This window comes from Auxenochlorella protothecoides (genome assembly GCF_000733215.1).
Source record: "Auxenochlorella protothecoides strain 0710 unplaced genomic scaffold scaffold91, whole genome shotgun sequence".
Lineage (NCBI taxonomy): Eukaryota > Viridiplantae > Chlorophyta > Trebouxiophyceae > Chlorellales > Chlorellaceae > Auxenochlorella > Auxenochlorella protothecoides.
The window spans coordinates 4836-17780 of NW_011934350.1; the positions used below are offsets into that span (position 1 = coordinate 4836).

At 63.2% G+C, this 12945-nt stretch overlaps 7 protein-coding genes across 7 annotated transcripts in view; 3 read left to right on the forward strand and 4 right to left on the reverse strand.

The window, feature by feature from the left end:
- The window catches only part of F751_6584 (Transmembrane 9 superfamily member 4), a gene marked incomplete at both ends in the record, with an annotated part of 5304 nt that extends 3829 nt beyond the window's left edge, over nucleotides 1-1475 (reverse strand). Inside the window, 5 exons of the mRNA XM_011402285.1 lie at nucleotides 182-330; nucleotides 505-601; nucleotides 780-863; nucleotides 1085-1254; nucleotides 1358-1475. Coding sequence (XP_011400587.1) covers nucleotides 182-330; nucleotides 505-601; nucleotides 780-863; nucleotides 1085-1254; nucleotides 1358-1475 — 618 coding nt within the window. The remainder of the gene's footprint in view (nucleotides 1-181; nucleotides 331-504; nucleotides 602-779; nucleotides 864-1084; nucleotides 1255-1357) is intronic.
- Nucleotides 1476-1705: 230 nt separating this feature from the next.
- F751_6585 (hypothetical protein) lies at nucleotides 1706-1939 on the forward strand (the record flags this gene model as incomplete). Its single annotated transcript, XM_011402286.1, has 1 exon — nucleotides 1706-1939. The coding sequence occupies one exon, from the start codon at nucleotides 1706-1708 to the stop codon at nucleotides 1937-1939; it is 234 nt and encodes a 77-aa protein (XP_011400588.1).
- A 119-nt stretch (nucleotides 1940-2058) lies between these two features.
- On the forward strand, nucleotides 2059-4481 carry F751_6586 (Macrophage erythroblast attacher; the record flags this gene model as incomplete). Its single annotated transcript, XM_011402287.1, has 7 exons — nucleotides 2059-2247; nucleotides 2394-2597; nucleotides 2853-3011; nucleotides 3224-3400; nucleotides 3590-3676; nucleotides 3861-4122; nucleotides 4435-4481. 7 exons carry the CDS (start codon nucleotides 2059-2061, stop codon nucleotides 4479-4481), a joined length of 1125 nt encoding a protein of 374 aa, XP_011400589.1.
- Nucleotides 4482-4524: 43 nt separating this feature from the next.
- F751_6587 (Putative SERF-like protein) lies at nucleotides 4525-4819 on the reverse strand (the record flags this gene model as incomplete). The annotated part of the gene is made up of 2 exons (XM_011402288.1): nucleotides 4525-4585; nucleotides 4707-4819. Coding segments are annotated over 2 exons (174 nt in total), but the record flags the coding sequence as incomplete, so codon positions are not given.
- A 417-nt stretch (nucleotides 4820-5236) lies between these two features.
- On the forward strand, nucleotides 5237-8100 carry F751_6588 (Serine/threonine-protein phosphatase 5; the record flags this gene model as incomplete). The annotated part of the gene is made up of 8 exons (XM_011402289.1): nucleotides 5237-5330; nucleotides 5420-5589; nucleotides 5746-5799; nucleotides 5984-6125; nucleotides 6405-6505; nucleotides 6743-7426; nucleotides 7667-7723; nucleotides 7972-8100. 8 exons carry the CDS (start codon nucleotides 5237-5239, stop codon nucleotides 8098-8100), a joined length of 1431 nt encoding a protein of 476 aa, XP_011400591.1.
- Nucleotides 8101-8255: 155 nt separating this feature from the next.
- F751_6589 (hypothetical protein) lies at nucleotides 8256-8534 on the reverse strand (the record flags this gene model as incomplete). Its single annotated transcript, XM_011402290.1, has 1 exon — nucleotides 8256-8534. One exon carries the CDS (start codon nucleotides 8532-8534, stop codon nucleotides 8256-8258), a length of 279 nt encoding a protein of 92 aa, XP_011400592.1.
- Nucleotides 8535-8725: 191 nt separating this feature from the next.
- On the reverse strand, nucleotides 8726-12370 carry F751_6590 (4-hydroxybenzoate polyprenyltransferase, mitochondrial; the record flags this gene model as incomplete). Its single annotated transcript, XM_011402291.1, has 8 exons — nucleotides 8726-9031; nucleotides 9283-9426; nucleotides 9616-9752; nucleotides 9908-10135; nucleotides 10227-10414; nucleotides 11058-11356; nucleotides 11639-11782; nucleotides 12083-12370. 8 exons carry the CDS (start codon nucleotides 12368-12370, stop codon nucleotides 8726-8728), a joined length of 1734 nt encoding a protein of 577 aa, XP_011400593.1.
- Nucleotides 12371-12945: the final 575 nt, after the last annotated feature.

Genomic DNA, 12945 nt, shown 5'->3' on the forward strand with positions numbered 1-12945 from the left:
CCTGCACAGCCCCTCGCCGCTCGATCGTGCTCCTCCTGCTTGCCGACAACGGGCGCCGACACAGCTGCTCCCAGGCCCCAGCGCCCATGCCCAACGTCCCAGCATGCAGCCCAACACACCTCTATTCCCCCCCCCCCCTCCTCCTTCATCTCCTGCAGTGCACACCCCCCCCCTGGCGCACATCTGAGGCAGCGGCAGCCTCCAGGCTGGCGTCGCCGGCCACGCGGGAGTAGCGCCCGTCGGACTCATGTACCAGCACCTTGAACATGAGGTGGTTGTTCACGTAGTACTTGTCCTTCAGCTTGTAGCCAACCTCGTAGCCGGGGCGGACTGGGGATGCATGGGGGCAGCCGGGTCGAGCTCCGGTGGCAGGCTACGTGCTGGGGTTCGCCCACGAAGCCAGTCTACCTCGCAGCTCACACTCCACTCGTGACCCCAAACTGCCCTGCCCCACATCACCACAGGCGGCGCGGGCCCAGGCATCCCCGACCCTCCCATGCCCACCGGACTCGGGGTCCAGCTCCAGGTCGTAGGTGGTGATGGGCAGGTTGTCCAGGATGAGGCGCACCCGGTACTGATCCCGGATCTTCTCCTTGAGGGTCTGCAGTGAATTCCCAGGGCACTTGCTGTTGAGCCGGTGAGGACGGGTGCAACTGCCCAGAGGGAGCGCCTGGTACAGTCCCCCTGGAAGGAGGGACTTGGTCTGGGTGCGGCATGCATGCCCTGGCCATGCAGGACCCTGCGACCTGAGGCCAGACGCATCCACATGCACCGCCCACCTTGACCTCCTTGGAGGTGAGCGCGGTGTAAGCCCCGCCGGGGTAGTCCTCGCCCTGGCAGACCACCTTGGTCTTGGTCTCTTCCTGCAGGTCAGCAACATCAGGAGAGAGGGGATGTCAGGTGTGACAGCGGTGGGAGGGCTGTGACCAGGGACTTATTAGAGCATATAGGCTGGGGCTGGCAGGCATTCATGGTGGGGCAGCTCTCGGTGGAGCGACATGAGGAGGGACAGAGCAGGGAAATTCCCAAGATGAGGAGCTCCCGTGATCGATACACCCCACTGGCTTAAACATCCTCCACCCACCATGACGGAGAAGCTGTAGGGCGAGTTGTTGATGCGTATGCCCAGAAGTATGGTGCCCGGATTTACAGTGCTGGAGGCCTTCTTGACGCCACCGACAGGCTTGCAGAACGGCATCCGGTAGTATCGGTACGGAATCTCCGTTTCCGATGACACCAGAGAGTTCGCCTCCACTGCAGGTGAAGGGAGCGATGTCCCACGTTGATGCCCGGGCTCGGGATCGCAGGACAGGGACGTAGGAGTCTCGGCCACGAACATGGCGCCGCACCATCACACCTTCGATCTTGCTCCCTTTCGCAAACTCCTGAGGATACGTCCCCGGCAGGTAGTAGGCAGACACGGGTCCTGAAGCGACCAACAGTGCTGCCACGAGCAGCAGTTGCTGAAACTTCATACTGGAGCGAATGGACTTGTCCAACTCGAGCGACGGCTACTCCTGATCCTGAAAGAGCCTGTTCCCACTAGCTGCCTCGCAGTCCCCGGATGGTGCCAGCAGGTGTATGGCAGACCTGACGCCCCGGCCGGAAGGGGAGCAGGCTGGGATCCAAGGGCCTCCCACACACGTCCTCAGGGCACGACTAGCATATATAGATGTTGAAATTTTGCACCACCTTGTGACCGTCGATGGCAGTGGTGTGGGTGAGACGCGGTTTTTGGTTGCGGGGGCCTGTCCGGCCCTCCTTGGAACTCAATTTTGGAAATGAGGGAATCCACAGCTCTGTTCCCGGATTCTCACAGAGCAGGGTTCTGCCCGGGACTCGGAGCTGGAGCCTTGTGCAGGATTGTCGTGATCCTTCGATCCAACATGCAGGAGGTATGATTTGGGATTGCTTGCAAAACATGCAGATGTGGTCGTAAGGAGCTGAGACGGGTGGACGATGTCGGAGGTGCTCGAGGGCTCGCTCATCAAGGTGAGACGTGCGTGGCTATGCCATGTTGGTCACTGGATGTGTCGACATCTCTTGCACGGCCACAGCATGCGATTATGCCCGTCTACTTGGAATCAGGTGCCATACGAGACCCTCAAGCGGACGACAAGGGAGCGCAAGTATGTCTTGGACGACATCTACAAGATCCTGGCAGCCCTCCCCACCCTCGCGGAGGGCACTGACGGGGCCCAGAAGCTCCAGGATATGGCATCCGCCCTGCAGCACCTCAAAACCAAGGTGTTGGGGTTAACAGGGGTTCTGGTGTAACGAGAGATCCTTGTAGGGGCCCCAATATCGGTATGCATGGCAGGCTCCTTTTCCCTCTCCAGTCCTGGCTGCATTCTGTAGACACACCCACTGATGCCACTGCCCCCGTGGCGCAGCTGGAGGGCATAGCCGAGGCCGAGAGGGGGGATCTGTCCCGCCTGCTCGCCCGCGTCAGATACCTGAGGCGCGTGGGCCAGCCGGAGGCGGGCCGCCTCATCGACTGGAACCGGCCGCGAATCAACCGGCTGGTCATCGACTACCTCCTGCGCCGCGGGTACCGCCAGTCCGCCCTGCACCTCATCCAGACATCGGGGCCGGGGGTGAGCAGGCCGTGCGGCAAAGGGGATTGGGAGAGGGCCCAACTCGGTAGCCAAGCCTCCCTGAGGATGCCCCGGACGGGGGCTCACGTGGAGGACCGCGTCCAGGGCGGGATGCGCCGGCCGCACGCGCACACTGGTGTGGCCGGCGTGCCCGCCTGATCCCCTGGACAGCTCTTCTTCGTCTGCCTAGGGAACCCCCCCCCCATACACACACACATACCTCCCTCCCTCACTGGCCCCCTCCCACACACTCAGAGCGAGGAGGTGGCAGATGGGCACATCTTCCAGCCCATCCAGAGCGTTATCGCCGGGCTGGAGCAGCACCGATGCACAGAGGCGCTGGCCTGGTGCCGGGTCCATGAGGCTAGGCTGGCCAAGGCCCGCTCCTCCCTGGTCTTCAGGCTGCGCAAGCAGGTTGGTGGCATGGGGTTGGAGCAGGAGAGACTCGGGGAGCAGTGGCTCCGGTCTCGGCCCCAGGGCATGGGTGCCGACGCGCTCTCGCACCCAGTGGCCCATGCGGTGGGGTGCCCATCGGCACAGGCGCGCCCCCATCCAACGGGCGCGCGGTCGGGCGCCTCGATCCCACCAACCCCTCGCCATGTGCACCCCCCCCCACTCATCCGCAGGAGTTCATAGAGCTGGTGCGGGGAGGCGACACGCACGCTGCCATCCGGTATGCGCGCCGGCACCTGGCGCCCTGGGCGGCGACGCAGATGGGCGAGATGCAGGCCGCCGCCGCCACGCTGGCGTTCCCGGGGGATGCGCGGGCGCGCCGCGGCACGGGCCTCTTCGCCGACAGCCAGGTGCGGGCGGCATTGAGAGAGAGGGAGGTAGGGGCCACGCTGCTTCACCAGGCGTGTATCTGATGGAGCCTGCGGGGAAACCCCATACCTCGAGGGGAGTCTGCTCGACCTGCGAGCCCTTGTATGAGGCGAATCCCAGGGTTCTGCGCGCCGCACCATCGCCCCTCCACCCACCCGCCCCATGTGCAGTGGCAGGAGCTGGTGGAGGCGCTGAAACAGGAGGTGTACCGCCTGTACTCCCTGCCCCCTATCTCGCCCCTCACCATCCACCTCCAGGTGGGGAAATGGGGGCAGAGCGGAGGGGGTGAGGAGTTGTCAAGGGACGGGGTGCGGCAGCCGTGCCTTGGTTTCACCCCTCGCAGCCGCACTCGGCGTGGGGTGCCCCCGCAGGGCCAGTTCGCTGTCGTGCCTCGTGTGCCAGCGACCCCGACACCCCAGCACCCCCCATGGCTATCCGCAGGCAGGGCTGGCCGCGCTGAACGCGCCCCTGCACGTCCAGCGCAGCCGGGCCGACCCGCTGCACCTCGCCACCTACGCCGGGCTGGCCGAGGGCCTTCCCCGCGCCAAGCACAGCCACTCCCACCTCATTTGCGCCATCAGCCACGTCCCCATGGACGAGCACAATCCACCCCTGGTGATGAAGAACGGACATGTTTACGGCCAGGCGGCGCTGAGGGCGCAGGCCGACCGCGACGACGGTGTGGTCACCTGCCCTGTGACCGGTAAGGATGAATCGACGAGGGGAGGGCCAGTCCTGGAAGCAGGGGTGTGGCTGGCAGCGCCGGTCCCGACGGCCCTGCACCACCTCGGGTGCTCGCTCACGTGCGCGTGAGGCACCTTGTCAAAGCATTATCATGCCATGAAAAGTCGTGGGCGTCATGAAGCGCTCCCTTGGTACTCTGGGAGAGCCTGCCAGGGCCTGGCACTGGACAACAGGGCTTTGCCATCCCACCGACACTTGTGCCAGTTCTTAAATCCACCACACCCTTCCTCACATTCTAGATATCCCCCTCTCCTCAACCATCACCGCTCAGGTTACCGGTGCGAATACTCGGAGCTCAAGAGGGCGTACATCTCCTAAATAAGGGGTCACGGTGCATGCATGGTGTCCAGGCATGGCAGTGCTATTTTTTGGCATCTGCTGCCGCCTTCTTCGCGAGCTTCTCTGCGAGGGCCTTGGCGTCCCTGCACATGGGAGTGACGCGGTGACACATTGTATATCTTTGGGCTCGAAACAGAACTTCCGGTACAAACTAATGACATCAGGCAGATTTACGCGAGTGTTTTGCTCAAACAGCCAGCCCACCTCTCTTTGCGCTGTAGGGGTGTCAAATTGTCGTCCCGGTTCCCCTTGGCAAGCTGCTCCTTGCGCTTCTGAGCCCGGGCCCGATCGATGTCGCGCTGGTTGCCCCGAGTCTGCACATGGGTGATTCTTGGTGTCAACTCTAGCACACAACGACAGCTGGGGAGCTCGGCGAGTCCACCCGCACCGGCTCACCATTGTGGAATCTTCCTGTTTCGAAGAGGGAGTGGCAGCAAAAGTACGCCGTGCCCGAAGGCAGTTGCACGGAATGTTGTTCAACAGCAATTAAATACCAAATTACAGCTGCAGGGTGGCTCCGCACGCTCCTTGACCACCCTCCGCACCCCTCGTCATGGGAGAAAGGATTTCGCGCCCACCTGCGCGCGGAGACCAGCGCCCATCCATCGTGGTCGCGCACATCAAACCTCACACTCGACGACAGTCCCCTCTTCGCCTTTTGAGTATCCTTTGATACATGCCAGGAGGCGGCGATCCATCGGGGCCGCACTCGCCAGGATCACCAGGGCACAGTCATGACAGGCCTCACACTGGCTGACCACGAGGTGTCCGAGGCTTCCAAGCAGATTGCGGAGGATCACAAGAACCGTGCAAATGAAGCCTTCAAAGGTGGGAGGTAGATGCGATGTACGTGCACTGTCCCCTGTGGTGGCTGCCGGCGCTTGACCACTTACGCCGACCATCCTCCCGATCTGCAGCCAAGCACTACCAGGAAGCGGTGGATGCATACACAGCGGCCATTGATGCCAATCCACGGAATGCTGTGTACCTGAGCAACAGGGCCTTTGCCAACCTGCGGCTTGAGAACCTGGGGTCTGCCCTGGCAGATGCCAGTGCCGCCATCGAGCTGGATCCCACATATGCCAAGGTAACATTGGGGGGTGGGTATGTTCGAAACCCACACGATCATAATACCTCTGCCTTGCTGTGGACCGTCCGGGACGATGATTTATGAAGTGGAGAAGATTGAGTCGACATGCATCACCTCATTTTGCCCACCCCCTCATCCGATCTCTTTCCGCAGGCCTACTACCGGCGAGGGGATGCAGCGTTTGCCCTGGCTCACTTCAAGGATGCTGTGCGTGATTTCAAAGCAGCTGCCAGATTGGCACCCCGTGATCCAGACCTCCGTAGGAAGGTACATTGGGCTGGGAGCTTTGTGTGTGGCAGACAACAGTGTTGGTGCGAGTCTGCAGCCCCTCCGCAGTGCAGCTGGTGGTCCCGGCTCACTGCCTCCCTCCCTCGTTCCCATGTGTGCACAGCTCGCAGAGGCTGAGAAGCAATTGAAACGTGCAAGATTTGAAGAAGCGCTGAGTCAGCCTGATAATGACGTGCCGGTCTCCGATACCATTGTGTTGGATGACGTCGCCATTGATAGCAGCTACTGCGGGCCCGCCCTCCCCAGTATGTGGAACTTTGGGTTTTGAGACTGGCTGGGAGTGGCAGGGTGACTGTGCTGGGGTGCCGCTGGCACGGAGACTCTGGTTGCCAGTCCATGCTAAGGTGTCTCCGTTGGAATGATGTCATGAAACCCGCATGCATGAAGGTCCCACATGGTGAAGGAGCTCCCTCCAAGGTTCACTGTGTCGCGTTCATGCATGGCGTTCCCCTGACACGGGGGCATCCCTGAGCTCACTCCCTCCTTCTCCTCCCCATCACCCCCTTGATTCCTCAACCCGACAGCCGACGAGAACGGCGCCTACTTCATAAACCTGGAATTCATCGAGAGCATGCTGGAGGCCTTCAAGCGGGGCCAAACTCTTCACCGGCGCTACGTGCTGTGGGTGAGTGTGGGGTAGGAAGTTGCAAAGGGGAATCCCCCAGGACACTGCCCCGCAGCCAGGCTGCCTCCCCGCCTGCTCTGTGCTGGGAGATGGAGGGGGGCGTCCTGGGGAGTCTGTGCCCACCCCCTCGCTTGAGCTTGAGACTGAGGGGCCGTCCTGGCTGGCCAGCATGCAGGTCCTTGGCGCAGTCCTCACCCCCCCTTTGCCCCCCCCCCCCCCTTCCCGACTGCACCCCAGATTGTGCTGGAGGCGCAGCGCCTGCTCAAGGCTCTGCCCTCGCTGGTGCACGTGGACGTCCCCGCCGGCTCCCACATCACCGTCTGCGGCGACACGCACGGCCAGTTCTTCGACCTGCTCCGCATCTTCCAGCTGGGCGGCGCCCCCTCCGAGGCCAACCCCTACCTCTTCAACGGCGACTTCGTGGACCGCGGGTCCTGGAGCATGGAGGTCATGCTCACCCTGCTAGCCCACAAGTGCCTGTGCCCCGGCGCCATGCACCTCACGCGCGGCAACCACGAGGCCAAGTCCATGAACCTGATCTACGGCTTCTACGGCGAGGTGCGCGAGAAGTGCGGCCCCACAGCGGTGGAGGTCTTCCGCGAGACCTTCTGCTGGCTGCCGCTGGGCTACGTGCTGCGGGACACCGTCCTCGTCCTGCACGGCGGCCTCTTCTCCGACGACGGCGTGCGGCTGGACGAGCTGGCAGCCATCCAGCGCTACCGGGAGCCGCCGGAGGCGGGGCACATGTGCGAGATGTTGTGGAGCGACCCCAAGGACACGCCGGGACGCGAGCCCAACAAGCGCGGCGTCGGCATCGCCTTTGGCCCGGACGTCACCCGCGCCTTCCTGCAGGACAACGGCCTGTCCCTGCTGGTCCGCAGCCACGAGGTCAAGGATGAGGGGTATGAGGTGGCACACGACGTGAGTTGAAGGGGGAGGGGGGTGGGGAGGGGTATGGAAAGCAGGAGGAGACAAACGTGTGTAGTGTAGGAGTGCCAAAGTAGGTTGTAGGGGTGAGAGGGCAGCGGCGGGGGGCCTGCCCGTGCTACACCCGCATGCCATGAGGGTGGGGGCGGGGGCCAGAAGGAAGGTGGTTGCACACCGAGCCCACTCTGGACAGTGCTGGGGAACCTCCTTTCCCCCCCCCACCAACCGCCGCAGGGGTACTGCATCACCATCTTCTCGGCGCCAAACTACTGCGACCAGATGGGGAATAAGGTGTGGCGAGGGGAGTAGGTGCCGGGTGCCGTCCAGACATGCCGGTGCCCTTCATGCCGTGCAGGGCGCCTGTGTGGAGTGGGCTTACAGGGGGGCGTTCCTACCTGTCCCACTGCCTCCATGTGCCATGGGACCCCCCCGCTTGGCACACCATGCCCAAGAATGACCTGCCTGGGCCTTGTTGCTCCCTGTCCTTCATTATCATCACCCTGCTTCGACATGTTCCCTCCCACCCTTTACAACTCCAGGGTGCCTTTATCCGGTTCAAGGGCGAAGACATGGTGCCCGCCTTCACCCAGTTTGAGGCGGCCCCGCACCCAGATGTCAAGCCCATGAAGTATGCTGCCAGCATGATGAACGGCATGTTTGGCATGTGATGACTCGCTGGTACCCATGAGTGGCCCGCTCGGGCGCGGCTGTGCTGGCCCCCTTGTGACCCCTCTGACAGGGGTGAGTCGGCACATCTGGTGAACATGATCTGCAGGCACTTGGCAGCTGTCAAGAATGGCAATGTGATCAAAGGGGGAGGGAGCTATGCGCAACTGGTTGTGGTGGGGTGGAGTGGCACGGGCTTGGGGGAGAAGGGCAGGGAAACAGGGGAGGTGAGGAGACCTCTAATAGCGAGGCACAGGAAGATGCCCGGGCTGGGCGCTCGAGGGTGATGGAGGGGAAGGTGTGAAATCCAGCTAGTCAGGGGATCCGGCGGGGGGCAACATGGGGACGAAGAGCCCGCCTGGGCTGCGGGGAAGGGGCAGCCAGGCGGCAAGGGGATTGTCGAGCATCTGCCTAGGGTCAGACACACAGTCTGCATAGGAACAGACCAGCTTGGTGAAGTGGGGAATTGTCCATCATATCAGCGCCCTGGGCCGCTGTGTCTTCGGGGACACAGGTGTTTGCGGCGAGGGAATTTGCTGTGAACTCGTGCATCCAAGGGAACGGCATTCTGCGCTGCGCCGCACGGCCGCACGCCGCCGCGGGCGCCCGAGATGATTCAGAAGATGGTCAGAAGATGGCGAGGCGGTCCAGGACGATACCCGCGAACACCGCGGCGCCGACCCAGGTGTTGCTGCGGAACTTGTCGCCGCAGTCGGCGCGGTCGCCCAAGTCGACGGTGCCCAGCTGCCAGGCCAGGTGCGCGCCGGCGGCGGCCACCCCGCCAAAGTAGGGGCCGCTGCACCCCGCCATCACCCCGGTGGCGGCCAGCCCGGCCACCGAGGCGGCAGCAAAGGCCGACATGGCAGCTCGGTTGGCCGAACCCAGAGCCAGGGCGGAGGAACGCACCCCGATCTCGCGGTCGTCCTCCTTGTCCTGCAGCAGCGGTGGGGGGAGGGTCGGTGTGTGTGTGGAGGCTGGCCAGGTGGGTTGCAGGTGTGATGCTTCGTCATGACGCAGTGGACATAACCCGCTGGCAAGCGGAATGGAAGGCAAGGCAGGTGTTGACACGGCAGGATGCCACTGCAACCCTCGCATGGAAGCTGGTCCCAACAGTGCAGGCACTGAGAGCACATTTCTCCAAGCAAGAAACCAGGGCTCCCATGGGTCCAGCAATAACGACGCACCTGGTTGGCATAGATGGTGTCGTACACCAGGGTCCAGAAGATGCCTGCAACATACAGGGGTCCCACCACATTCCAGTCACAGTCCCCGTGCACCGCCGCCCAGCCCATCATGGCTCCCCAATTGAAGGTGAAGCCAAGGAAGAGCTGATCATGGAGGGGGGATGGGTGGTGGGTGGGTGCGGCGATGCAAGCGCCCAGGGGGGACAGAGGCCAGCACCGCTTCACCTGCATGCATGCGAGGGGTAACCCCACCCCTGCCATGCGGTGTCAAGAGTCAGGGACAGCACTGCCCAGGGCTCCAAGCTTCCAGAGGGACACACTCCCCCCGCTCACCTGGGGCCAGTCGGTGATGCGCTTCATGAGGGGGTAGGCCGCCACCAGGCCCAGGGACGACAGTCCCAGCTGGAGGGCGGAGGGGTTCAGGCTGGCCATCCATCCAACGCCGACGGCGGTTTGCAGCGCCAGGAAGGCTGAGGCGGGGAGAAGGGTGGCCAGAGAAGGTGTGCCTGTCTGGAAATCCTCGGACCGGCTCGGCGGCCAATCGTGCAGAATGGCGAGCATGTGCGCGGTCGCATACCGGGGCAGGGGGCAAATACAAACCCTTCCAACTTTTCCGCTGCCTCACCGATGGCTTGTGCGACGCTGACATCACCCGCCGCCAGCGGCCGGGATCGGGTCCGCTCGACGCTGCCGTCCAGGTCCCGGTCGCACAGATCGTTGATAGTGCAGCCCGCGCCACGCAATACGGTGGCTCCGATGCCAAAAGAAATGAGGAGACCCACATCGGGGAGACTCCCGGCCGGCGCAGCCAAAGCGATGGACCAGAAGCAGGGCCAGAGGAGGAGCCAGGTACCTGCGGGAAGCCATGGCGTCATGTCGCAAGTGAAGGGCACGCGGACCCGGGACAAACAATCCATCTTGGCACGCAGCCCACCCGGGCTCACCAATGGGCTTGTCGAGGCGAGCCAGGGCCGCATAGGGGCGCACTTGGCTGGGAAACTTGGCCAATTCATCGATGTGTGGGGCGCCATGTGCCGGGGATAGGGTCGAGCCCTCCAGCACTCGGGACAGATTGCGGATGCCCTTCTCCAAAATGGGACCGGCCACGGCGGTCGCAGGGGGAAGAAGCACCCTTTGACCGCTTTGTGCGCAGGGTTGACCCCGTGCGAAGCCATGGGTGGGGGCTTTCGTCGGGCAGCCGCAATGTCCGGGGGCATTTGGGATCCGCGCGCGCGTCCCCTGGGGATCGCGGCGGTCTACAACCCCTCCCCTGTGGTTTTGGACGAATTTCATCATGATAATGGGGTCGAGCTGTTGTGCGCGACGGTCTGCTGTGGTTAAGGAAGCTGGTGGGGTGTGTCGAGAATCTGTGCTGTGCGTCTACGTGCAAGGCCGGGAGGTGCAGACGCGAGTGAGAAGATGCTCTTTGGCGAGTTTCTGACCCGTGGACAGTATTTAATAACAGGTTCACGCAGACCTAGCGCTGATAACACCCGGAACAATCCTTTCCACACAGCGGTGTCTTCGTACGTACTTCCCTGAGGGTACGAACCCATTACCCTCCCGAGAAGAGTTGGTGTTGGATTACAGCATTAGCACGTGTCATGAACCAGCGGCGACTCCGTATTCAGCCGTCAGCACGGCAGTGTGGGGTTGTGACGCTGTGCACAGAGGGAGCATGGAGGTGAGTCTTCGGCGCGGGGCCGTCACGCCCAGACCACGGCATTCATCCGCGAAGCCGACCTCCATGCATCGGCCGGTCCCGGGACGGCTACCCCAGCACCCTGTCCGCCACCGTGCCGGCAAATACCGCGGCCCCGACCCACTTGTTGCTGTCAAATTTGGCGCCACAGTCCGCTCGGTCGTCCAGATTCACTGTGCCCAGCTGCCAGGCCAGGTGAACCCCGGCAGAGGCCACCCCAAGGAAGTAGGGGACGCCACACCCGGCCTGGAAGCCCGTGAACCCCAGCAGTCCCACTGTGCCGGCCGCAAAGCTCCACATTGCTGCCCTGCTGTGTCTTCCCAGGGTCAGGGCGGTGGACCTGATGCCAATCTTGGCATCGTCCTCCTGGTCCTGATGAGGAGGGGTGAGGGGGGTCCGAGGATCTGGTGACTGTCAGGGAGCAGGCTGCATTGCTGACAAGCCTGCTTCCTGGACAGGTACTGGAGGTACACATTCAGGGAAGATCTTGATGATGTCCTTGTGGGTCATCGAGCCGAGCAATCAGGCTTTGGTCTGCAGGGATACCACCAAACTAGGGTAATGGCCTTTGCTGACGCAATCCTGTGTATCAATGACCAACACTAACGCGCCACACCCTCCCTTCCAAACCCTCTTCCGCAACCTATTGCACACCTGGTGCGCATAAATGGTGTCGTACACCAGGGTCCACAGGATGCCAGCCCCGTACAGCGGCAGGACCACTGACCAATCGCATGCTCCGTGGATCGCTGCCCACCCCAGCAAGGCTCCCCAGTTGAAGGCCATGCCCAGAACCAACTGTTGGGCGGGAGGCAGGGGTGGGTCTGGTGGGAAGGTCGGGGGTGAATAAGATTGGAGGCTGCTTGATGCGGCAGCTTTGGGAGAGGCAGACCAGAGCCAGGAGGTCATGCGTCATAGAAAGCGGCAGTGCATTGGCAGGGAGAAGAGGTGTCCTCATGTATGAGGTGGCGGGTACGTCCGTGGTTGGCGGTCGGGCTCACCCGCATCAGGCACATAAATGCCTCAGGCTCAGCCTGCCTTCCACTCGCAAGCGGCCATGAGCCGCTCGTGCAGAGCACAACCCATGAATGTCCCCACCTGCGGCCAGCCAAACACCCGCTTCATGAGTGGGTATACGACGACGAGGGAGAGCGAGGACGCGCCCAGCACCCGGCTGTATGTGTTGAGCTGCAGCAGGATGGCCAGCCCCGCCGACAGCTGCAGGCCCAGGAAAGCCACGGCCTGGCGCGGGGTGAGGAGCCCCGCCGCCAGCGGCCGGCGCCGCGTGCGTGCGACTTGGCCGTCCAGGTCGCGGTCCCACAGGTCGTTGATGGTGCAGCCGGCACCGCGCAGGAGGACGGCCCCCGTCCCAAACAGGGCCAGCATCCGGAGATCGGGGGCGGCGCCGGGGGGCGCCGCCAGCGCTATGGACCAGAAGCAGGGCCAGGCCAGCAGCCAGGTCCCTGGAAGGAAGGGGGAATTGTCGAGCAGGGAGTCTGTGTGTTTCCGGGCAGCAAGCTGGCAGCTTGGAGGTCGTGACAGTGGCAGGGAATCTGAAAGAGACCCCCCTTTGGGAAAATAAACGCACAGAGACACACACATGCATCCCCGCTGAATCATCAACATGCTTGCCTACCTATTGGTTTGTCGATGCGGATGAGGTGGAGGTAGGGCTGGAGGGAGGGAGGGGCCCTGTCCACCCACGTCGCCGCTGGCTGGGGTGGGGTGACGGCCGTGGCCTCACCTGGCCCGTCAGGCCCCTGCCGCAGGCGATGCTCCTCGCCACTTGGCTCCTGACTTCGCGTGGCGGAACCCGCCTCCCAGGATCGACAGTCAGCCTTCGCCCCGCTTTCCTTGGCCGCATGGTCTGGCTGCCAGGCGGAGCCAGTGATGGGCAGGGCGCCGACACCGAAGGGCAGGGCGAGGAAGGGTGTCAGTCCTTCCCGAGGCGTGCGACTCGG